The sequence below is a fragment of the Grampus griseus genome (genome assembly GCF_964374135.1).
Source record: "Grampus griseus genome assembly, chromosome: 12".
NCBI classification, from domain to species: domain Eukaryota; kingdom Metazoa; phylum Chordata; class Mammalia; order Artiodactyla; family Delphinidae; genus Grampus; species Grampus griseus.
Window position 1 is genome coordinate 7,829,783 of NC_139006.1, and position 25,000 is coordinate 7,854,782.

Here is a 25,000-nt window from a genome sequence, read left to right on the forward strand (position 1 = left end):
ACAATTTTCTAGAACCACATGTCTTGGACATATTGGTTGGACTATGTGGCAAATAGATTTACAAACCCTGTCAGCGGCCGTGGGAACTTGTTATAGGATTTGAACCTTGTTAGGAAGGAAATTGTCACCTTGGAAGTGGTCCACTTTGTTCGGCTGAAAAGAATGCTGATTTCAGTTAATAAGCAAGGTAAAAATCCCATGATGATGAAGTCCTCTGGGATCATAGAATGGTTCTTTGGAATTTAATTAAAACGACACTTTCTAGAAATCACAGAGCCTCCATGCTGGAGGTGCCTGGAGAGTGGAGACAGCTGAAGGGCCACCTGAACTGAAGGTTTGCAGGGGGGACGAGAGGAGGGTTACAAACCCATGACTGACTTCTCCCTGGTTCCAGGATTTATGTCGTTTGATCATGGTGAGGGGGTTAGGAATTTTAATGGGTTTTGGTTCAGTTATTTAAGACAAGGGGTGGAGACAGTTGTCGAAGGGGTAGTTGCAACTTTGTGGGAGACAAAGATTTCTAAAGAGTATACTAGTGTGGGAATTCCCGGGCTGTCCAGTGGTTAGGGCTTGGTGCTTTCACTGCTGTGGCCCAGGTTCGATCCCTGGTTGGGGAACTGAGATCCCACAAGCCACATGGCGTGGCCGAAAAAAAAAAAAAAACAAGAAAAAGAAAGAGAGTATACTAGTTACCTCTTGCTGCATTTACTTTGTATTTTGTGCAAGACACTCTTCTAAGTCGTTGGTAGAATACAGTGAATAAACAAAGTCCCTCTTCTCATGGAGCTTGTACTCTGGCTGGGAGAAGAGACAGGCCAGCAAACAAGTGAATGATATAATTTAGGAGGTGATAAGTGTCATGAAGAAGCAGGATAAAGGGAAAAGATGATGACAGGGTAGGCTGAATATCAGCTGTGCCAATGCATTTCTGCCACGGCCTCCCCCCAACCCTGCCCCTAATTGCTGCCCCACAAAAGTGTTTTGGCTGTACAGAATTATTTGTCTTGGAAAATTCCATAATCGTACAAACAGTGACAATGATTTGGAAGTACCCCTGTATTAGTTGTTTACTGCTGCATAACAGATTACCCTAAAACTTCACAACTTAAACAAATTTATGTCTTAGCATCAGCTCACAGCTTCTGTAGGGCAGGAATCTGGGTGTGGCTTAGCTGGGTGATTCTGGCTCAGAGTCCTGAATGAGCTTGTGTCAGAACTTAGACCTGGGGAGTTCCCTGGCTGTCCAGTGGTTAAGACTGTGCTTTCACTGCTGAGGGCCCAGGTTCAATCCCTGGTCGGGAAACTAAGATCTCACAAGCTGTGCGGCACGACAAAACAAAACAAAACCCAAAACTTAGGCCTGGGCCTCAGTTCTTCACTATGTAGGCCTCTTCATAGGGCTGCTTGAGTGTCCTCATGACATGGCAGCTTCCTGCCCTCCGCCAGAAATGGTTTGAGAGAGAGCAAGGAGGAAGCCACAGTGCCTTTTATAACCTAATTTTGGAAGTCACATACTGTTTACTTCTGCCATATTATAGTAGTTAAAAGCAAGTCACGAAGTCTAGCCCACACTCAAGGGAGGGAAATTTGGCCCTGTCTCTGGAAGGGGTGGGGAGCTCTCAAAGACTTTGTGGACAGGTTTTAAAACCTCTGCAATCTCCTGGGTCTATGACATGGGCACACCTTTTTCACTTAGGACTGTTGGGTATTTTAACACATTCCAGAAAGAAATTAGTGAGTCTTTTCTGTTCTCACCTGCTCCTGTAGCCCACTGGGCTTGCAGAAATGAGGTTTGCTGGTGTATTAGAGATATACAGTGGACTGAAAGAGCTCAAAAGCCCAGCCAAAAGGGGATCCCGTGTAAAGCCTACATTTGGCCCCCCAAAATTGAAAATTGACTGCATTTTCTTCCCATGTGCTTTCTGGGGGTATGCAGCTGAAACAGGATGAAGACAGGCACTGGGATGACCAAGTTTCGGGGCTGCCTCTGTCACTCCCTGAGCTATGGCAAAGCTTTTATCTCCTCTTAGAGACTCAGTTTTCTCTCCACAAAGTGGTGATCCTGTCATCCCTGCCCTGCCTCCCTCCATGATGTGGGGAAGATGGAGCCTGCAGTGGATGTGAAATGTGGTTGGGATAAGATGTTTGTCTACGTGGCCTCCTGTAGACACACAGGGGCTGCAGCTGCCATTGGAATCCTGGCATCCTCTGCTTTTTAATCTACCTTCCCTCGCATTTGCATAGGGCATCTCTACAGCCGATATTTAATATTTACCGGCTCACTCTCATCAACCGCGTTTGCTGGCATCATAAATGATCGTCCCTGTGTAATGTATCACATAGAGAAACTGACCTAGAGAGGCTGCTGATGTCACATGTGGGCCACGCCCCGGGACCCTGGTCTCTGGATTCCTGGCTTTTCCCTTCTACCTCGAAAAGAAGAACAAAGAGAGCCAGCCTTTCCTGTGGTGCCATGTATGGCCCCAGGTGCTGTGTTAGACCCTTAGCACCCAGATCTCAATGATACTGGAAGCAGGTTACTATCCCCATTTAACAGACAAGGAAGCTGGAAATCATAGTGGTTCAATGCAGTAATGGATAGAGCAGCTGAGTGTAAGACAGTAGGGGCTGGTGTGGCTCTGGATAACTGGAGAGGCAGCCTTTAAAAAACATTTTTTTTAAACGAGTGCTGGCCAGACCAAGCATATCTAGGGCAGCTGAGTGTAAGACAGTAGGCAGACCAAGCATATCTAGGACCTGGTTTGGTCTGTAAGGGCCACCAGTTAGAGGGCCCTGACTAGTTTTAACAAATGAGATGCTGAGATCCAGAGGGGGGAAAGGATTTGGTCCCATGTCACATAGCTGGTTAGAATAATTATAGGGCTGTTGCTGGGTACTGCACTTACACAGATGAATCTGGTGTGGTCCCTACTCACAAGGATCTGGGCATTTGTGACTTAAAAAGTAATATGGGGGAGTTCCCTGGTGGTCTAGTGGTTAGGATTCGGTGCTTTCACTGCGGAGGCCCGGGGAACCAATCCCTGGTCAGGGAACCATCCTGCCTGCTGCGTGGTGCAGCCAAAATAAAAAATAAAAAAAAAAGAGAAAAGTAATATGTCTCCCATGTGGACAGCCTGATCCTGTTGTCAGGGCCTTCTCCTCTCTGAGTTCATTTAATTCAATGACTGGTGCTCAAATCCAAGGTCGGGGATTGTCTTTGTCATTACTATCTTTTCTTTTAAATAGGCAAAGCATACATTAGGTAAAAAATTCAACCAATTCCAGGGAGTTTACAGTTTAACCTCACAGCAGGCCATCAGGGAGGTACTAATGGGTGAGCCATCCAGTAAATGACACAAGGAAGCAACACCCTGGGCCGGGGCGTTGACCACCTTTAAATGGCTTAATGTTCAGTTCCCTAAAATGGGGATTATTAGGTTGTTTTAAGGATAAAATGGTATCATGCATGTAAGCAGCTATTATTATGAGCACTTGATAATTGGAACCTATTAATTAATAATGCTGGGTAGCCCAGGGAATGGGATTTGGCCAAAGAATCGAGAAGTTTGATTTCTGCCCCTGCAGACACCATACCACCATCTCCTGGCCCCCCTTGTGGTTTATGGGGGAAGGGTGGGATGGGAAGAGGGCTGTGGTCCTGATGAGCGTGCCCTGGAGGGGGGACTTCTGATGTGAGCTGGACTGACTTCTTCAGTTAGTGGTTGAGGTTTGGCTGTAACCTGCACACTCTGCTTCTTGAGATCTTGGGATTTACCAGGGACACCTGGGGAGAAGGGCTGAGAAACTCTGAGACAGGCTGCTTGGGTAAGCACCCCACTACGAGGGTAGTGATCAGGGTGAGTCACCACCTCTGAGCCTGTCTTGCTTTCTCATCTGTAAAATGGGTACAGTCCCGCAAATGACCTTACAGGGCTGTTGTGAAGATTGGATTAAGTAATCAAAGTGTTTATCTCAATGAATTCCCACAATAGTTCTATGATGTGGGGTTACACAGCTCCTAAGGGGGCAGGTAGGGGCAGGCGCAGGAAAGAGCATCTTAGATTGCAGATGAACGTCAGGTCACCTCCCTGCCCCCAGGGCAAGGAAGCTGCTGAGAGAGGGGAAGTTGTTGTCCAAGGTCACAGCTAGTCTGTTTTAGGGCCAGAGCCGCATCCCTGATCTCTGGGCTGCCATACCCGGCATCAGACAAGCCCTCCACCCCCTGGCACTGGTCCTTTCTATAGCTTTGCCCCGAGGGGTGCGTTTCAGGAAGGTGGTTTTGCTGGGTCGTCGCCTTCAGCAGCAGGACGGCGTCCACCCTCCCTGAAAACGGGCGTGCGGGAGTCCCCGAGCGCCTGCCAGTAGAACGGAGGTGGGGAGAGCTACCCTCGTGCCCCCACCCAGCCCGGGCGAGGGGGCGGCCGTGGGCGGCGGCGTCCCCTGGCGCTGGTCGGGCGCGCTCCCCTGTCGCCGCCGCGGCCTCCCTCCGCCTCCCTGGCAGCCGCCGTGCCGCGCGGGTGTTCAGTTTCTGCGCGGGGATGAGCGCAGGCTGCGCCCGGCTCCCCGAGAAAAGAACGAAGCGAGCGAGGGCTCCGCGGTCCTCGACAGGGGCCTGGCAGCACCGTGGAGGGGGCTCGGCTCTGGTCGCCGGGGCCGGACGAGTGTCGAGCCTCAGCCGCCAAAGGGGACGCCCGGGAGCCGCGCCGCAGTCGAGGGTAACCGCGGGCGGGGCTGGGCGGGCGTTCCTGCGCTGCGCCCCGCGGGCCCCGGGCTGCCCGGGAGCCCCTCACTCCTTCGGGGCGCACCGGGGCGGGGTGTGGGTCGCCTCCCTCCCGCGGGCTGCACGGCCGGCGTCACGGAGCCGCTCTTTGTGTCTCCCGGGGCTGCGTGTAAGTGTGTAGCGTGTGTGCACGCGCGCTCGGCGCCTCCAGCCCGGTCACCCGGTGCCAGCTTTCCAGGTCCCCCCGCCAGACCTTTGCCCGAGGGGACGCCGCCTGGGCTGCCGGGGGAGTTTCGCTAAGTTGGAGGGAAAAGGGCGGGGTGGGGCTGCCCCGCCTCCCAGACCCGAGGCAGCGCCCCAAAGTTGGTGCTGCAGGTGCAGTGCCCCCTCCTACCACGCTCCTCCCCAGCCAGCCCCGGCCTTGGGAGGTGGGAAGCCCCCAAAAGCTTACGTCGCGGGTGCGGGGTTTTCAGGCGCCAACTTGGAGGGTGTCCTACACAGATGCCGCCTGCGCCGTGAGTGGGGGTGTCGAGGGGCGCGGCTTTCCGGGCAGGGGGCGGCCGAGGCGGAAACCAGGCCGGCTGGCCGGCCGCGGTGAGAGCTTAGCGGCCGTGGCACCGAGCCGGGGTACCCATGTGACTGCGGTGTGCTTTGGAAGAGGAAGCTGTTAGAGGTCAGTGCAAAGGCGTCACGCCAGAGCGAGCGAGAAGCAGGAGTGAGGGGGGAAACGCGGAATGAGTGCGGGGCAGGCGAGGAGGCAGGCGGGGTGACGGCTGCAGGGGCCCGGGACAAAAGCCGCCCCGTCCCAGCTCCCCTGGCCACCCTAAAGCGTGCACTTGCCCGGCAGGAGGGGCGGTCCAGGCCTGGCAGCCAGGAAATGAGGGACATGGGAGGAGGGGCCTTTCATGGAAAGGCGGGGCTGGAAGTGGCTCCCCCAAGCTCCGAGGGGCCTCGGAGGGTGCTGGAGGGTGACTGGGAGGGCAGAGCAGACGCAGGCTCAACTTGGAGAACTTTCCCTTGTACGCAGCAGCCGCAGCTCGCAGGGATTCCGTTTCCGCGTGTGCTGGGGAGGCTGGAACTGCGGCAGGAGATTGGCAGGTTGAAGGTGGACGACCTGTTTGGCCAGGACGACCTGTTTGGGGAGACTTGGGTCCTGGAGCCCAAGAGCCCAAGAGCCAAGCTCCTCTCCTTTCTGCTTTGGGCCCCTGGGTGGGTATCCAGCTGCAGACTGAAGGAAGCACCTCGCCTTTCTCCACCCCACAAACACTTAAATTGTTTCCCCCAGACTGTGTTCTGCTCAGGCCTGGAGGAGGTGGAAACCAAGGTTAGATTAAAGAAAGAGAAGAAGAAAACCGAGAGGAAGAGTGGTTTTAGGAAAATGAGGACTAATATTTTGAAGTGGTGCTTGGAGAGAAGAGGCCGGCGTGGTCCATGGGGGTGGGGTGGGGTGGACTAGGGCTTTAGCAGGCCCCCTACCCCTCCAGTTCCTTGGAGAGAAGAGAATCACCCAGGCCTTCAGAGTGGGGACCTGGCTTGGGTGGGCCGGGAGGAGGCAGCAGGGTGTGGAGGCGGAGCCGGAGCCGGAGCTGGGACTTTAACAACCCCAGCGCCAGAACACAGCCCGCGCCTGTCTTCGTGACAGGGCTGCGTCCTGTGCTGTCAACTACACCCCTCCGATGGGGTTGCTAGGCAGCGGGGCTCTGATGTGCAGGAAGGCCTTCTGATTTGTCAGCCTCCTGCAGACACATGGTTAAGGCTCCTTCCAGCCTATCCGGAGGAGGGACGCGGGGCACGCCGCGTGCATACTGCCGAGCCCCGGGTCCACCTGAATGTGAGGTGCAAAAGGCAACCAGAGGGAGGGGGCGCCTGGAACCCTCCAGCCTCCTAACCAGCTCAGCCCACGTCCCCCCTGGCCCCCACCATTATCTCCTCTCAGGCTGCTGGCTCCTCCCTGCCCGACCCCGCCCCATTCCTCTCCTCTTCCCAAACCATGGAAAAGCAAAGTGCAGCGGGGAAAAGCGGTCAGTGGGGTAAGCGTGTGTATGCGGGCCTCCGGAGGTGCGAAGGTGTGGGAGCATGAGCCGTGGGGGACTGCCCCAGCCGTGCTCTTGTGGCTTTTGGGGGAAGGGGTGGGTGAGAGGGAGGGGGCCCTGGCACTGCCGTCTGCCAGGCCGGGACCTGGAAGCCTGTCTGTCCCCCCTCCTCCTAAGCTCTGCTCACCCCTAGGAGGGCAGCAAGTGGAGGGAGGAGGGAGGGAACGGGTGAGTTCCTGTAAGGAAGGGTGGGTTGTCTGGCAGTTGCTAGAGCTTAGAAGGGGGGCTGCTGGCAGGTTTCTTCTCCCGAATGCCCTCCCTCTGTCCAAGCCGCTCAGGGCCGGGCTCTCCTTCTCTAACTCCTTCCCTCCCTGACTCCTTCCCTCCCTCTCTGCCACTCCACCCCCCCCCCACCCCGAGGGTCTTTATCGCTTTACTTTTTTTTTTAGCAGCTTTATTGAGGTACAGTTCACATACCATTCATCCACTTAAAGTGTACAATTCAATGTTTTTTAGTATGTTTACAGAGTTGTGCAACCACCATCAATTTTGGTACATTTTTGTCACCCCACAACGAAGACCTGTACCCATTAGCAGTCACTCCCCATTTCCTCCCAATACCCCCAGCCTCTGGCCACCACTAACCTACTCTCTGTCTCTGTAGATCTGCCTACTCTGGACATTTCATACGTGGAATTATACACTGTGGTCTTTTATGGCTGGTACCCTTGTACTTCCAGCTGCATTGCTTACTTTGCAGTCATTTGCAGTTTGCCTTGCCATTTAACTTTCCCAGGGTCATGCTCCCTTAAGAGTGTTTCATCCTTAATGGCAGGGGTCTTATGCTTTTCTCTAAGTGCCATGCCTAGCTCTGGGCTGGACCACTGGTTGGCTCTCAGTACATGATTGTTGAATGAATGAGGAGATGAATGGGGACTAGTAATTGGCAAGCTATGCAGGTGGTTTACAGCTGAATTCCAGAGGGCCCAGTTGCTGCAGAGGGACCTGGCAGCTTGGGAGAACTGCAGGTATAGGAGCTGGAAGGAGCAGAAATGAAGCCTCTTGCTTGGGTAGGAGGCAGGGGTGGGGCAAGAGTAAAAACCGTCTTCGAGGAAGGAACCAAGTGGCCTGTGGGTTGCCAGCTCTCTCTCTCGGGAACCTGAAAACAAAAATGCCTCTCCCAGCCTTGGGGGCAGGTAGCCAATGCTTGAGATTCGCCACCTGATCACAGGGGCTTCCCCCATGGGGAACTCCGATTAGATTTGGGTCTAAAAAAAAAGAAAATTCCCCAGTGTCAGCGTTTATAAAAGGGCAGCAGGTCAGGCATCTCTGAAGCTGTTTGCTCGCCTCCTGTGATTCAGGCATTGAATTGTTTTTCTGCTTCCCCGCCTCTGTGCTGCAGGTACTGTCTGATGAGCGTGAAAGGTTGTTTCACTGACTTCCACATTGACTTCGGAGGCACTTCCGTTTGGTACCATGTTTTCCGGGGTGGGAAGGTGAGTTGAGTCTCTTCACATCTCTGTACACGCCTGGCTGTTTGTGCATGGAGGGGCTCGCTCGCCTTTCTGCTTCTGCCCCCGCCTCCAGCCAGACCCCACCCTGTGAGGACTTTCTCACTCTCTGTCTTCTTCTGGAGGGAAAGGTCAAGGTCAACTCTTTTGCATCACATCTGGTCACCCTTTCACACCTGCTTACCCAGTCCAGTGTCCTACGCATCTTGGGCCAGATTAGAACTCCAGATGTGGCTCCCAAGAACCTCCAGCATTTCATTTCCCCCAGCTGTAATTTCAGCTCCAGCACTGGGACCTTTTAACTTAAAAGTCTAGTTGCCTGCAAGAACAGTTTACATTAGGGACAGACATCACCCAGAGAAAGGGCGTGAGGCATGTGTTCAGGGTGCTCCTGCTGTGTCTGCTCCTGTGTGCATGTCCACGTGGGGACGTAGGGGTCCCTGCATGGAGGTGGGTGCTCCTTGAGAATACGTGTGTGCTGCCCTGCTCCTCTGGGTCTGCGTGTGCATTTGTCTTAACCGAATGTGTTGGAAGAAATTCCGGGTAGGAAGTCATCCCTCTTGGTTCCAGATGTTTTTCCTCCTTCTCCAGAGCCAGCACAAGCTGGTTTTATTTATTGGGCCATTTTATCCTACAACTTAGGAAATTCCCCTTCTTTTCCTTCCCCCACCTCCCTGACAAGCCCACGGCTCAGGAGAAAGAATGTTCCACTCAGTCCAGGAAGTCTTCCCACCCTGGTGTTTCAGCTGGAACGGAGATTCTCTAAAGGCGGGCAAGGGGTGTCCCAGAAGGGCGGTACAGCCTTCTCTGCCACCCCAGAGACCCTTTGGGCCTGGTCCTGGAAGGGTGTCCGGGGATGTGTCCTCCCCCATCCTCCCTGCTCCCAGGCAGATGGGGCTGTCTTCTGGGTTGTGGCAGAGCCTGGAAGAAATCAGAGACTTTGGCCTGGATCTTTAACTGATTGCTTCTTTTTCCTTCTAAGATCTTTTGGCTGATTCCTCCAACCTTGCACAATTTGGCACTGTACGAGGAGTGGGTGCTGTCGGGCAAACAGAGCGACATCTTCCTGGGAGACCGTGTGGAGCGATGCCAAAGAATTGAGCTGAAACAGGGTTACACATTCTTCATCCCTTCCGGTAGGTTCCCGCGAGGCTGGCGCTGGGCTCTTAGCAGCCTCCTGTTGGCCGGGTGGCCTCAGCCAGGCGTTTAGGCCAAGTGATGGGGTTTCTCTGGGCCTCCTTGCCCTTGGCAGTCCCTGAGAGAAGGAGAGAAGCAGGCCTCAGGCTGCAGGGAAAAATAGCCTCTCACATCTTACCTGTTTTTTCCTGCCTGTGGGCTAGAATTCTCTCTTGGGGAGAAAGCCTCCTGAGGGCCCTCCCTCAGGGGAAGTTTGAATGCCTTCCTCCAAGATGCCCTGCTGAGATTTCTGAGGGTGAGGATGAGGGTGGTCCTGTGGGGAGGGGAGGGGCAACTTTATCCTGATGGCTGGGGAGGGGAGAAGGGGGAGTTGGCCCAGGGGAAGAGGGTAGAGGGGAATGCACCCAGAGTGGCAGCTTCCTTCCTGCAGAACAAGATGAAATGTAATTGGGATCAAGGTCAATTTCTGTACTTGGACTCGCCCCTTTAAAAAAAAAAAAATTAACTACAACTATAGCAGAGGGCAATAATTAAGAGCATGGGCCCTGGGGCCAGAAAGCCCCGCCCTAATTCAAATTCCTGCTCTGCTGCTTACAAGCCTGACTTCCTGGAAATGACTTAATCTCAGTGCCTCAATGTTCTCATCTGTAAAATGGAAGACTTCCCAGGTGGTAGTGAGGACTGAGTGAACCGAGACCTATTGGCCTACAGCTCCTGGGAGATGGGCTGAGGGCTTTTGGCCAGTTACAGGCTGAGTCACTAGTGGATGTGGCAGATGACCTGGGAATCTTAGGCTGCATTTCAGTGGAAGTGTTTTACCCAGCATGAGGGAGGTGACAGTCCCACTGTATAGAGTGAGAGGGTCAGGCCACATGTAGGAGACTGTGTTCCTCGTGGGTTGTAATGACTTACCCTCATGGGTAAGTCAACCTCGAAAGAGAGAAGAGTCTGGATACCACATCAGGTGAGGTGAATTTGAAGGAGGAATTGGGTTGTTTTACCCAGGAAGTGAAGGTGTATGGTAATGGCCATCGGCCAGTTGAAGGATCATATCTTGGAAGACAAGGTATAGCCAAGTGGTATTGGAATGAGTTGCTCTGCTAGGCACTGAGCTCCCCGTCACTGGAGGTACACAAGTAGAGGCCATATGCCAAGGAGCCTGCAGGGAAATTGCCACTGAGTGGAAGCTTGGATCTTAGGGTCCAAGGCCTCCTTTGAGGCCACTAAGATCCATTGGATGGAGAAAGTGGTCACACTTAAGTTGGACTGGAGTTGGCCTTGGGTCTGGACATCGAGTCAGTGTCAACTGAAGGGGGAGCGGTTGTGGTAGCAGTTCCCACCATGGGGATGGGACCTGCACACGCGGGCTCTTCTAGAAAGTTGGGCAGAGATTTCACTATTGGGGAAGTTTGGGATTTGGAGGTGGCGGGGTTTAGTGGGGGTGACTTTGTTGTCAGGGCCCCAGGTGCATCCTTGGAGCTGCTTGACCCCGGGAGGGGAGGGACTGCTGCTTGGGACAGGAGGGAATTGTAGTTGGTGGACAGCATTTATGGAGCACAGCCTGGAAGGAGGTGGTATCCTGCAGCGTGTTCAAGGCCACTGCAGGTGTGGGAAGATTGGCCCTGGTAGATTCAAAGGGAGGCTGGCGTGCGCTTGGCCTTGCTGCCGTCTTTGTGACTTTGGGCTGATCTCTTCCCCTCTCTGGGCCTCAACTGTCCCATCTCTACAGTGGGGGCAGGGTGAGGCTGAACTCTGGGATCCTCAGGCTCCCTCCCAACTCTGTTCCGTGAGTGCAGGCCTCCTTAGCCTCCTTGGAGGACAGGCGTTTTTCTCGCAGGGCCTTTTTCAGAACCGAGAGGTGGCCCATTGCTTTCCCCCGATCTGGGATGGGAAGGGTGTTCATTTTGGTGCCTTAAGCAAGCTGGAAAAGGTCTCAAGAAGCAGCATCTAAGCCCCAGCAGGGGTGTGACTGTGTGTTGAAGGCAGGAAGAGGGGACGTGGATTTGAACTGCAGCTGGTAGGAGTCTATTTAGAATTCAGCAAAGACTTTTGGCCCTAACAGTCTTGAGTGAGACACCAGGATTTTTTTCCTGGATTTTGGGAAGCAAAAAAGGGACAGTTGGAATTTGTCACCTTCTCAAGGGCAGGGTGTACATGTGGTTCCCAGACATTGATTTCATGAAGTTAAAAAAAAAAGGTGGGAACTGATATCAATGTTATTATCTTGTAGTTTTGCTAAATATGGGCACTAATTTAAAAAAACAACCTGTCAGCTACTTTTGCTGATGTTTCATGAAAGGAGGACTATTCCTGACACTAAAAAAGATGGGAGTACATAATTCCAGAATAAAGGACAGTCACTACTTGAAATTTGATGGGTTTGAGTTTATGAGAATCTATGCCATCTTCATTTTTCTTATTTTGTTGTCAACCAGTGAAAAATAAAGGACCAGAGTTTTGGAGTCACTGAACTAGCTGAGCATCTTGGGTCCTCACACCCTCTGAACCAGACACACATCTGAGATTTGTGGTAGCTGGGATGTGGCTTTGGGGAGAGAGCCTTGGGGAATCCCGCCACTGCACATGAGCTTTTGGGTGTGGAAAGTGGAGAATCTAATTCTGGTATTTCCCACCTCTGATCTGGGTTTTCACCTCCACAGTGTGACCTTAGATGTGCCCTACCTCACGCTGGCCTCAAGCTTCCCCATCAGCTCTGTGAAAGCTCGTGGATGCCATTGGGTTAGGAAGATTTTAAGTGTCACAGTATCTTTGTGAGACTTGGTTTATCTTTTTCTTCTTTTGTCTGAGGGTGAAGGGGTTGGGTGCTAGCTATGCTTCAGGCTTCAGGCATAGCTGGTGGTTCTTCAGGCCTTGGGCAAGTCTGAGAAACAGTAACTCCTAGCTATTTAACAGTATAAATAGGACCTGATCTCTTGGACCTGAGATGATCTATCTGTGAAATGGGTACAGAGCAGAGACGGGCTGGCAGTGAAGCAGGCTGAGGTGGAGGTGCTCTGGGAAACTGGGGAATTGCTGCTCGGCTCCAGCCAGTTAGGGCTGGAGGGCCTGGTGGGCCCAGCTTCTCATTTTTCTGGAGAGGAAAGCACTTCAGATAGCCTTGTGAAATTTCCCCATTTTTTTTTTAAACTTTATTTATTGTTTTGTTTTTGTTTTTGGCCACATTGGGTCTTTGTTGCTGTGCGCAGGCTTTCTCTAGCTGCGGCGAGCAGGGGCTACAGTTTGTTGCGGTGCACGGGCTTCTCATTGCGGTGGCTTCTCTTGTTGCAGAGCATGGGCTCTAGGCACATGGGGTTCAGTAGTTGCAGCACATGGGATCAGTAGTTGTGGCTCGCTGGCTCAGTAGTTGTGGTGCACAGGCTTAGTTGCCCCGCGGCATGTGGGATCTTCTCGGACCAGGGCTCGAACCCGTGTCCCCTGCATTGGCAGGCAGATTCTTAACCACTGCGCCACCAGGGAAGCCCGAAATTTCCCCATTTTGATAACACAGGTGGGTCAAACTGTACATGCCCCTGGGTCTGATGCAGCCTGTGGCCTGGCAGTTTGGGCCCCTGGTACCAGCTATGAGGTCCCAGAGAGGAGAGGCCATCCTGGCTTCATCCTGGCAGCCACAGTGCCCAGCCCCGGGCCTGGGCCAGCACAGGGAGTTCATGGATGCTCCTGAGGGCCGTGGGCCTCTGTGAGGCACCCCTGAGTTCTGGGACCTTTGGGTTTATCCCTGCAGCAGCCACACAAATGTGGGTCAGGGGCCTTTTCATTCCGAACCCTGAGCGTTTGGGCGTGGGTCAGACACCATGTGCCCCCGCGGCCTTCTCGTCCCTTCATGTCCCAGAGAATACCCGTCAGTTGGTTTTGTGGGTCGCCTGATTTCCTTTTGTGGCTGGATCTGTCCCTTGTCGCGTGGCCTGATAGCCTTTGTTGTCGCCTTCATGTTGTTGGAGACTCTGGCCTGGAAGCAGGAGGCAGATGCCAGCATCCTCGGTGCAGTCACCAGTCTGGGAAAACTTGCTCTCTCGTGCTTCCTGGGATGCAATGAACGAGTATTGGGAGGGTGGATTCAGATGGGGCTTCTGAATGCTTTATTTCCACTCCCTGGTTCTTCCGGAGGCAATTGTTTATTTAAAAAACTTTTTTTTTTAAAAATCTTTTTATTTTTTTTAATTTTTAAAATTTTTTGGCCGCACTGCACTGCATGTGGGATCTTAGTTCCCCGACCAGGAATGGAACCAGCGCCCCCTGCGGTGGAAGCGCTGAGTCTTAACCACTGCACCACTAGGGAAGTCCTAGAAGCAAGCGTTTAAGTAACGGAGCGGATGTGAGGAGGGCTGGGGGCAGGGGCTGGGCAGTGACTCTAATCCAGGCCAGGCTGCCTGACCTACCTGCGAGGCACTGGCCTGGGGAGGAGAGGAGAATGGAGAGAAGCTTCTAGAACCCCTGGAATGTCAGTACAGATTCCCTGCCCCTCTCCTTGCAACAGCACCTCTCACATCAGGGGAATAGATGTAAGTCAAGTGAGTCTGCGTTTCCAGAAGGGAGAGTCCGGGGCTGATGAATGCAGATTCACGAGGGTGCCGTTCTTTCCAAAGCCCTTGTGATGGACGGGACTACCACGAATATCAGCGGCAGTTGCTTCCGTGGTTTGAGTTCGTACAAGGGAAGCAGTGGTCTTCTTCATTTCACACGGGCACGTGGAGGCCAGGAGAGGGGACAGGCAGGTGCCCCAGGCCACATGGTGAGTCAGCACTGGGGACAGTCTCCAACCCGGGCCCCCGGACATGGGCGTTCATAGGCATTAGGTGGGCATGCGAGGAGCGTAGGAAAGGGACCCAGGAACCTTTGTCCCATTCAGGCTTCACCCCACCATGAGCATGTGCTTGAAACCCGGCTGTCCTAGGTCCCAGTCTTAGGAAATGTTGCTTGATTAATGCTGATGGTGGTAACAACAATAGTAATAGACAGTGTGGCTCCGCTTGGTAGAAACAAAAAAAAATGTACAGTTGAGAATATCAGCTGGTACACAGCTGAGGCGGAGAGGCTGAAGCAGATGTGGAAAACGGGACTTGTTTTTTTTTTGGCCTCGCTGCGGGGCCTGCAGGATCTTGGTTCCTGGACCAGGGATAGAACTTGTGCCGCCTGCAGTGGAGGCGCGGAGTCTTAACCACTGGATCGCCAGGGAAGTCCCGGAAACCGGGAAACCGGGACTTTAGAGGCGCAGCCGCACTGCTGCACGGGGTGGGGCGGGGGGCAGGGAGGTGGTGGGGAAGGAGCCCAGGTAGCTCCGCAAGGGCACACCTGGCGGGCAGAGCGGTGGCCAGAGCTGTGGGCGGGTAACCGCAGAAGCAGGTTACATAAAGCCTTCGCTCCTGTGCTCCTGGCTGGCGGGTTGCCCCTGCCCTCCCCTGAGCACCACCAGCTCTGTCCCACCGATCGTCCCCAGCAGGGGAGGGCCCGCCGCCCAGAGTGTTGACACAGATGCCAGCAGTGGCCTCGCAGCCTCCGAGCTCTCTTCCCAGGTGGCAGCCCGGCTCCCGGCAGCCGTGGCCACCCGTGGCTGCCCGTGACTCAGGCTCACCGAGGAAAGAGGCTGGAACTGCTCCCCCTCGGCGTGGGCGGGGAGGCCTCTATACTTTGCCTCCGAGCGAATGAATTAGCCTCAGGGTTGTGGAGAAGGCTTGGGATCTCAGGTTGCCCCTGTCTGTCCCCTTTCCCCTCTGCTGACCCTCTGTCTTTCACCATGAGTCCCTTGGCCTCTGCCTGTCCTTGTCTTCGCTTCTGTCTTTCTTGGTTCCCTTTTTGCCTCCCCTCCGTGTTCGCAGGCCTGTCTCCCGGGACTCCCAGGCCTGTGCTAATAAGCCTGTGATGTAGCGGCAGTGCAGCGTGGCGGTTAAAAATGGAGCCGCTGTCACTCACCTGCTGCGACATCATTCAGCAAGTGACTTCCTTCTCGGAGCCTCGGTTTCAGCATCTGTAAATGGGAGTGGGTTATAATGCCACCCCTCCCCTCGCTCTGCACTGTCCAGTACGGTAGCCAGGAGCTGCATGGAGGACTGTTGAGCACTGGACACACACGTTCAATCCATCATTGAAGGAATTAGGCGGCTTGCTTTGTCTCTAGCCTTCATGGACCAAGCGGAGGCCAACTCCCTGGGTCCCAGTCCTTACAAGTGACTTCACTTTTCTGTGGCTCAGCCTTCTCGTCCATAATTTGGGGGTGAATGTCGCGTGTACCTTGGAGGGATCTTGTGAAGATTAAATGAGAGCAGCCCTGTAAAGCCCTCAGGCCAGTGCCTGGCACAGAGGTAGTCCTCGGTTATCCTTCTCATGATTGCAGTGCCAGCCTTCGGCCAGGAGCTCAGGGAGATGAAAAAGCCGTGCCCCAAGGTGCTAATAAGCTGCAGTCAGCAGGAGAGGGACTTGGGGCAGAGCAGGAGCAGAGCTTCTGCAGGTGCCATGTGGCAGAGGAGACCGCCTGGAAATGGGCCTTGGAGGGTTTTGATGGCAGGGGGTGGCTTCGGGCAGAGGAGGCATCTGGGTTCTGGCAGGATGTCACGACCCTTAGTTGTGGCCCCGAGCAATCCTTGACACCTCCTGAGATGGACGGTCGCTGGGATGATGAGGAAAAGGCTTAAGGACATATGAGTAGGCTGAGTGAGGGGTTTTCAGCTCCCTGGCCTGCAGGGGAGAGGGACAGGGCCTGCCTCTCTGTTGGCTGCTGCAGCCAGGTCCATTGTAACACTTGATCACCAAGGTCTTCAGGACAAGGGGGTTGGTCTGCAGCTGCCCAGGACCTACTTGAGCTAGCCAGGGGTCACTGCCAGCCGCAGTCAGTGAGGCTGCGGGTCTGGGTCCTCTAGGCCAGCCAGGACCTCAGCCCTCTGCGTCAGGCAGCCCGAGCATCCTCCCTCTGGCCCTGGGTGCTCACCTGGGCCTCCTGCGCCCTCCTGCATGTGGGCATAATGGGGGCCCCCAAAGGGCCGGTGGCTGACCCTCTCTGTGCCCTCCCCACCCCAGGCTGGATCCATGCAGTCTACACCCCCGTAGACTCTCTGGTGTTCGGCGGAAACATTCTGCACAGCTTCAACGTGCCCATGCAGCTGCGGATCTACGAGATCGAGGACAGAACGCGGGTGAGGCGGCTTCCTTTTCTTCTCGTGGCCACACCGGCCCCCGAGCTCTGCCTGGTGCTTGGGGCGCATGGGGCGGTCATTCCGAAGTCCTTCCTGGTCCCTTGTCCCTCCTGCTCCCTGCCTCAAGCTGGGTCTTGGTCCTGGTTCTGCAGGGCAGGGGGTGCCCGCGAGAGCCCCACCCAGAGCCCCGGGAGTTTCTGTTCACCTCCAGGCTGGTGACAGCCGAAACCCCCTGTTGAAGAGGAAGTATCTCTTGAGAAAGCACCGTGAGATGTCAGGAACCGTGCCTCTTCCTTCTTCCCACGTGTATGAAGGGATGTGAGGGAGTGGGGGGATTTCATGGTTGTTGTGGTGGTGGTTTGGAGCGGGGGGCGGGGGCTGGACCTTGGAAGGTAGGTCAGGTCTTGACCATGTGGGGGCCCCAGATGTGATGTAGGACCCCGAGGAAGCCAGTGTCTGTGAGTCCCCCAGGGACTATCTGAGTTCTGCCTCAATGTCTGCTTGTGGCTGGCAGGGGGGCGGTCCCCTTTTCTCCTTGATGGTTTCTCAGACACTGCATCCCACCCCCAGCCCCATGCCCTAGGAGCAGGGGCCAAGGCTCAGGTACCTGACAATGGGCCCTCTGCCGTGCTCTGTTCCACTCCATGAGGTTCCTCTGAAAAGCACTGGCTCTTCCTTGCTGGAACTTGACCCAGCGTCCCCAGGCATTTGAGACAGGTCTGAGAGTGGGAAACTGGCGAAAACAGGGCCTACTTCTTCTTTTCTCTTATAGTTCTTCAAATATTTCTTCTCTCTTTCTTTTTTTTTATTGAGATATAATCCACATACACAAAGTGCACAATTCAGTGGCATTGAGCACATTCACGGTGTTGTGCAGCCATCATTTCTAATTCTAAGACATTCTCATCACCCCAAAAAGAAACCCCATACTCAGTAGCAGTCGCTCCCCATTCCCCCCTCCCCAGCCTCTGGCAGTCACTGGTCTGCTTTCTGTCTCTGGATTTGCCTGTTCTGGATATTTTACGTAAATGGAATCATATAAAATGTCCTTTTGGTCTGGCTTCTTTCACTTAACATCGTGTCTTCAGGTTCATCTACGTTGTGGGATTTGTCAGTGCTTTGTTCCTTTTTATGGCTTAATCATATAACATTGTATGGATAGACCACACCTGGTCTTTTTGGGCTTTGCCTTGGAGTTGACTTTTTTCCCAGAGAGGGTTGTCATGCCCGGACCCTAAGGAAACATCTCATAGAAGCAGGTGCTCTGTGCCCAGGGTTCATGCCTTTCTTGGTCTTGTTTCCAGGCCTTGGTCTGCATGGAATCACATACATGAGTCAAAGTCTTAGCCAGTGTGTATGCATCTGACCTTTTTTCAATAGCCCCAGTGTTGAGGGACCTCTTCCAAGAGTTTCCTGGGGACCACTTTGAACCATATTCAGTGGGCAGGTAGGTGTGTTAACAAGGTCAAATGCACATTCTTCAGATAGGCTAGTTTGCTGCTGGGATGCCCAGATCCGCGGAGACTGGGTCTTGCTTTGTGGATTTTTGTGCCTCTCTTTTCTGTTGCCTGCCTACCATCCCTTTCTCGGTCTGGCGGGGAGGCCAATCCCTGCCCTGGTTTGGGGGATGCTGCCCTGTGGCGTTCTAGAGAAAGGCACCATTTGGGTATGAGTGGTCATCTTATCATCTGGGTCAAGTGTTGTCTGGGACTCTGGCCAACTGTTCTTTGGCCAGCCCTGAAGAATGGGCCAGTTTGTGTGTGAGCAGACAAGTAGGTGTGGGATAGAAAAGGAGAAAAAAGTCAAGCCCACAACTTTCCAGGCAATTCCTGAAAGCCAGAGTCAGGCTGGGATTTCTAAAGGCTTCAGCAACTCACTTGGCAGCCGTCCCCCTCCCCCAGGGAATCTGGATCATACATCTCAGTGGATTTGGGCCCCATCATTCCGTTAGGAGCCCGGATCCCCTCCCCTGTCTGTGAGAGGTGGGAGGGAGGGTAATGGAGTAGAACCCTGAGCACCATGCTGAGCTGCCGTGGAATATCGCACCCATGTGGAGATGAGTGTGGCAGCTCCCCCTCCCCCAAGGCCCACTGTCCCTGTTGTCTCAGTGGGCACCCCATCTGGTTTCCTGAAGCAGGTGGACGGGCGGGGGGCAGGCGGGCAGGCAGGCTGGGCGGGAACCAGCGGCAGGCTGTTTAATCTGCTTTGATTTCTGGTCTTTGGAGAGGGCTTGGCTACAAGGCCCAATTGTTTATGTCTTAGGAGCCAAGGCAGACAAAAGATGCTGGGAAGAGAGAGCACTGGAAGCCAGATAAAATGCCAGGGCTCCTTGTCAGCTCGCTACAACTTAATTCTTTATATCCCTGCGAGCTTTCTTAAGAAGGTTATGGCCATTTAAAAATAGCTTTTCAAGAGTCCTAAAACATGACTTTGCTTGGAAACCAAATGCTGAGGGTGGGACAGAGGAAACTGTCAGTCTCTAAGCCCCATGGTGTGGGTTTGTTTTAGAAAGATAATTTGCTTTTGTGGCCCAAGGTGGGGGACCTCCCCATAGAGACCAGGGGAACCCCAGTGTTCTCCTATGTGTAGGAAGCATGTCTTGCTCTCATGATTTGAATTTTTCTGGGCTGCATGATAGGTGACTTTACCCTGCTGTCCATAAGGCAAGCACGCACAGGTGCAGGCATTCTGGGACTGGGGGGTTTTTCATTTCCCGACCCCCTTTTGTAGATTAAATCTTTCCCCTCTCATTCTAAAGATAAGCAGAGGGGTGAAGAGCTACACCAAAGAATGGTTGTGTTGCATGTTTATTATTTGAAGATAACATCTCGACAACTCTCACTACCTATTTTTAACTCCAGTTAGCTTGATAAGGGATAGGAATGGTCCAATTGATCATTAAACTGCCATCTCTCTTATATTTATCTTTTTTTTTTTTTTTTTTCCCTAATGGCTCTAGTGAAAGCAGCCTTCTCAGGAAAGGTAATGCCAACATGCCCTATTCCCTCTCAGCCAGTGAATCTATTTGGAAATTGCAAATAATTTACCCTTCCTCTCACCTTTCCCCTACCATTGGATTTTTTTTTCTTCCATTGACTTTTTTTTTTTTTTTTCCAGGAGAAAAACAAATTTTAAGACACTTCCCACCCACCCTAATATTTTAGTTTTTCAAGTCCTTGAGACCTGGGAGTTGTAGATGCACCAAAACATCTTTGGTTCTGATCTCCTAAGGTCACTCAGCTCCAAGAGGAAGGGCTTAGGCCAGGTGCCACTCAAATGAACCTTGGGGAACTCAAACTGACCCCTTGAGACCCACTGATAGATTGATTACCCACCCACAGGCTGGGAGCATGGCCTGCTTTCTGACTGCCTTGCCTTTCGGTGAACAACTCAATTTGATGAGGCTCTGAAGCTGTCAACAAATAATGTTGAGCAATCGTGTGTTTAATGTTCCCAGGCATGTGGCTGAAACCTTTTGAAGGCGAAGGGTGGAAGGCGACAACCTGTTTGTAAGTCAATTCTTTGCAAGTTTTGTTCCCTGTGGTGCTCTCTTGGAAAAAAAAAAAAATTAAAAAAAATAAAACGAAAAAGAATTTGAATTCCTTCATCAGCATTTGTTTTCACCCAGCTGGTTTCCCTTGGGTTCAGCAACAATGAGGGGAGACTTATCTTCCTCTCCTGAACTACAGCCAAAAAAAAAAAATTTTTTTTTTTTCCTAACCTAGAAAGATTCTCAGGCGCCATGGTGCCCATCAGGGCAGATTGGCTCAGACGGTTTCCCAAATTTGAAAAGTCAAAAGTAACTTGAGTGTTTTACCAATCAAGTCGGGAGATGTGAGTGAGGGTCTGAGAAGAGGCAGGCCTGCCTGTCCTCAGCCTGCTCTGTAGGTTTTGATGATTTGTTTCAAAATTGCTTGGCCCTTGTTCTGGAGTGGGGGTGGGGCTGAGAACTGCCCCCTCCCCAAACTCTCTTCACAGGAGGACAGGGTCTGCCTCAGGCCAAAGAGCCTTTTTCTCCTTTTCAAACTCTGGAGGACCCTGATTCAATGACTGGAAAAAGATGAATACTCTCCCAGCGATAAAACTGGGGTTCTCGGGAAAGTAGCTGGAGCCAAGGAAACCGCTCGATGATGTTCCCAACTCCATGCATCCCCCCGAGGAGCTCAAAAGCATGTGGCGGCCAGGATCTCATTCCAAAGCGCACCATCCACCAGAGGCAGGGAGGTCAGATGGACCCAGGACGCAGATGGGAGACGCGAGGCGCCCCCAGTGTGGGAAAAAGGCCTCGCAGCTGGAAACTGAGTCAGTGGGACCTGGGGTGGATGGGGAACTGGAGCTGAGACTCTCAGAGGGCAGGGTGGGGGTCTTTTCCAGGTGGGCACTGAGAGACACAGGAAAATAGTATTTTAGGGCAGATGGAGCACCTCGGTGAGCTTGTATTCAATTCGCCTTCCTCCCAGATGTAGAATGTCACCTGTTGGTTGTGAGCAAAGCAAGGTGGGAGAGTGTGCTTCCTTGACATTCAACTCCCTGAGTTCCTGGAGGACAGGAGAGGTGAGGAGGGGTATCTGGCTCCTGCACAGGTCCCTCAAGGCAGACCCATCCTTGGTGAGAGGGTCCAGGAGTGAGTGTGGACATGTGGGATCCATGTGTGGCCTCGCAGAAGAGGGCCCAGACATGGGAGACAGGGACCACCTCCCACCACCCGTGCCTGCTCGGGATGTAGTTTCTGAAAGGCTGTTCCTGTGCCAGGGCCATCAGTGGTATTTCTTCCTCCCCATGTCTTGCTGCCATCTCATCGGTGTAGACCCCGTGCTGCCACCCATCAGAATCCCCCTGGGGCTGGGCCTTTTCACAGCTCTGATGCACAAAGCTCTCTGCACCTATACCTCCTCCCCTGTAAGAAACAGCCAAAAGGGGATCTCCAGCTGGACTGCTGCTCCAGACCCGGGGTTGTGTTCCCCAGTGTTAGGATGGTCCAGAGTCACACCAGGAATTTGTGTCAGAGGGAGTCATCTGTGGAGATACAGGCTGGAAGTGCCAGGTGTTGTGGGGGAGGAGCAGGAGGTGGACCCCTCTGAGGCCCCACCCCTGTGGTAGGAGAGGCCACGCCCCCTCCATCCTCATTGGTCCGCCTCCTGTGGCCTCCCTCTTTGGGTATTGGATATGCTTGACTGCCTGTCTCTGCAAATGGGTAAGGTTTGGGGTTTGATTTCTGTTTTTCAAGGTGGGAGGGAGGGGTAGTAGAGTCAATGCAAGAATTTTGGAGAACCAGCAAGGAGCCTGTACCTGTTGTAGCTAGAATCAGGCAGGGGCTCGCATCCGCAGGTACCGCACCCTCTGTCAGCAGGTCAGGGGACAACTCTTTTTCTCTGCATCTCACAGAAGCACAAAGTGGACCCCGTACAGCTTTCCCTGTGCAAAGCTCAGGGACCTTTGAAATGATGCTCTCACATAGGCCTCTTCACCCGCTCTTCCTCCTCATTTGTGCATGCTGGTATCTTGCCCCTTCCAGCACTTCCCTCCAGCCCACCCCCCATTTTTCCTTCCCATCATTTGTGCTCTTGCTAAGATTATGAAAATAACTCCCACCCCCAGGAACTTTCCCCTCCCCCAACCCCAGTGCCGTTCTCTCCCTCCTTTCCCCTCTGCCGTCCAGAAACTGACCTGTGCACCTGGATCTTTGCTTTCAGGTGCAGCCCAAATTCCGTTACCCCTTCTACTATGAGATGTGCTGGTATGTCTTGGAGAGATACGTGTACTGTGTGACCCAGCGGTCCTACCTCACTCAGGAATACCAGAGAGAATCAATGCTTGTTGGTGAGTGAGTCTTGCAGTCCGACCGCCTCGACGGCTCAGCTGGGGCAGGAATAATTCTTTTCAGTGGGGCTTTGGGAGTCCTGGGTTCTGGGAATTCTTTTGAGCCTGAGTGTCAGCAGATTCCTAGAGACCCTTGAGGAGGGGAGGGGAAGACATCCTTGTCAGTTTCCCACTTGGAATACAGAGTCCAAGAGAAGGAAATTGTGACCCCAACAGAGTCATCTTGGGGGCCCCCAGGTCTTGCTAGTTGACTATGCAAATGTGGAGTGGGGCCAGTCCTGGGCATGGTTGCTGAGACAGGCTCCCTACAGAGCAAAGAATCCTGGTTCTTTTTTTGAATCCCTCCCTGGACACCAGCTGATTCTTTTTTCTCCCTGTGTTGGGGGTTAGGTTTTTGTCTATATAGAAGCAGACCTAAGAGATGCAGCCAGTCCCTCAAAACCCAGGCCAGCTATAAGGCAGAGGGAGGGGTGACCAGGGCTGGGGATGCAAGCTTGGCAGAGCAGTGGGTGGTTTTGACAGAGGCAGGGAGAGAGCGTTTATAAGCCACAGCTGCAACGCCCTGCCCTGCTGCCATTACTTAAAGGGACATCACCCCCCCAAAATGGCTCAGTCCTTGAGTCTTGACTCACAGGCACCCGCCCTAAAGTTACATCTAGCTGTGACAGCCCCGAAGAGCGATCTGTAGGAAGAACATCCTTCTTCCCCTCTGCCTCTGCGCTGTTACTGCCGAAGGGTTTTCCTGGATGCTAGAGTCACGGTGCCTCATTCACTGCATCTTTCTCATCATGGGATAGAAAAACGTGACTGGTCTGCCTCCGTTAGGGTCTGCACGATTTTTCCTGCAATCTCCAAGAGTTTTAGATTCTTTTTTTTTTTTCTCACTCTAAGCCTCTTCCTTCCTTCCCTTGACTCCCCTCCTGACTTTAGGGGTTTCAGGGCAGACATGTGATGGGGAAATGTTTCTCCTGGGGTCTTTACTGGGGAGTGCCTCCTGGAAATTCAGTTCTGTTGGCTGGGGGTGGGGTGGGGTGGGGGTGGTTCTCTTGTGAGTTTCATTCCTGTTAGATGATTCAGGCGTTGAAAAATACCAAAATCCTACAGCTGGCTCTTCTGAAGTTTCCAGCTGATAGGAGATGGGAAATGACTGTGAAGTAGTGTGACAACCTCTGTTGTTGCAGTAGCTACACGTTCCCGTGGGGACCAGAGGCTTGATTTTGTGGCAGTCCCCAGGACCAGGAAACTGAGGGTCACTTCTCTCATTTGGAAATTTAGGGCCATAGAAGAAAGTTCCCGATTTCATTCCAGGCTAGAGAGGAAATGTTGAGGCAATACTTGGGTCATTGGTGCCCACTTTTTTCTTAAATTTTCTTGCCACTGTTTCCCCCTGCCTCTCCAGTCCATCTGCCAAAGAGAAGGGGGGACGTTTGGGAGACGCCTCACTTTTTTTGAGTGCTCGTTGTGTGCCAGGAACTGTGCTCTGTGATGCCTTATTTAATCTTCACTACAAGCCTTCAGGGGAAGTATTCTTTGCCTATATTTTGAAACAGCATTCTTGGGATATAGTTTATATATCATACAATTCACCCATTTAATGTGTACCATTCAGTGGTTTTTAGTCTATTCCCAGGGTTGTGCAAACATCAGCACAGTTTTTAGAACGTTTTCATCGTCCCAGAAGGAACTCTATACTCCTGAGCTACCACCTCCTCCTCTCACCCCACGCCCATGCCCTCAGCCCTAAGCAACCCCTCATCTACTTTCATTCTCTATAGATTTCCTCCTGTTCTGGACATTTCATATGAATGGAATCATACAATATGTGCTCTTTTTGCCTTATTTTTACACACTGAAAGGTACAATGCCAGGTGTGTTCAGAGGTGAGGCAACCTGTCAGGGTACACACGGCTGGGGAAAAGCAGAGCTCTGACTGACCCTAGCCTTTCTAGAGCCTGAGGGAGGCAGAGGCCATTAGAATTGTCAAAAGAGCTGATCTGCAGGGTAAAGGGGAGGGGTAGTGCGTAGGGGTCCCGGTTACTTCCAACAGGGAGTTTGGGGTGTTCATCTCAGTCTTTCTTGTGACATTCTCCCCCCCTCCCCACCCTGTAGATGCCCCAAGAAAACCCAGCATAGACGGCTTCTCATCTGATTCCTGGCTGGAGATGGAGGAGGAGTCCTGTGAGCAGCAGCCCCAGGAGGAGGAGAAGGAGGGGGAGGGGGAGGAAGAGGAGGAGGGTGCAGATAAGACGCCCAAAGCTCCCACCGATGGCCCTGCCTCGCCCAGCAGCACCCCCTCCGAGGACCCGGAGGCCCCCGGGAAGAAGCCCAAAGCCCCTGCCATGCGGTTCCTCAAAAGGACTTTGTCGAATGAGTCAGAAGACAGCGTGAAGTCCACCACGGTGCCCATAGACTACCCCAAGACGCCCACCGGCTCTCCCGCCACCGAGGTCTCTGCCAAATGGACCCACCTCACTGAGTTTGAACTGAAGGGCCTGAAAGCTCTGGTGGAGAAACTTGAATCCCTCCCGGAGAACAAGAAGTGTGTTCCTGAGGGCATCGAGGACCCCCAGGCACTCCTGGAGGGTGTGAAGGTGGGCAGGGGGTCACCTTGGGCTGGGCAGCTGAGGAGGGCCG

At 53.2% G+C, this 25,000-nt stretch overlaps 1 protein-coding gene across 3 annotated transcripts in view; it reads left to right on the forward strand.

Moving 5' to 3' along the window:
• The window catches only part of KDM2B (lysine demethylase 2B), a 120,918-nt gene that overhangs the window by 28,914 nt on the left and 67,004 nt on the right, over positions 1-25,000 (forward strand). For 2 of the 3 annotated variants that reach the window (XM_082668398.1, XM_082668397.1), the window contains exons 7-11: positions 8,156-8,249; positions 9,247-9,400; positions 16,431-16,546; positions 22,240-22,366; positions 24,476-24,957. In XM_082668398.1, the coding sequence (XP_082524524.1) occupies positions 8,156-8,249; positions 9,247-9,400; positions 16,431-16,546; positions 22,240-22,366; positions 24,476-24,957 (973 nt within the window). Of the gene's footprint in view, positions 1-8,155; positions 8,250-9,246; positions 9,401-16,430; positions 16,547-20,047; positions 20,056-22,239; positions 22,367-24,475; positions 24,958-25,000 lie in introns of those variants that run through there. The other variant, XM_082668399.1, reaches the window with a different exon arrangement.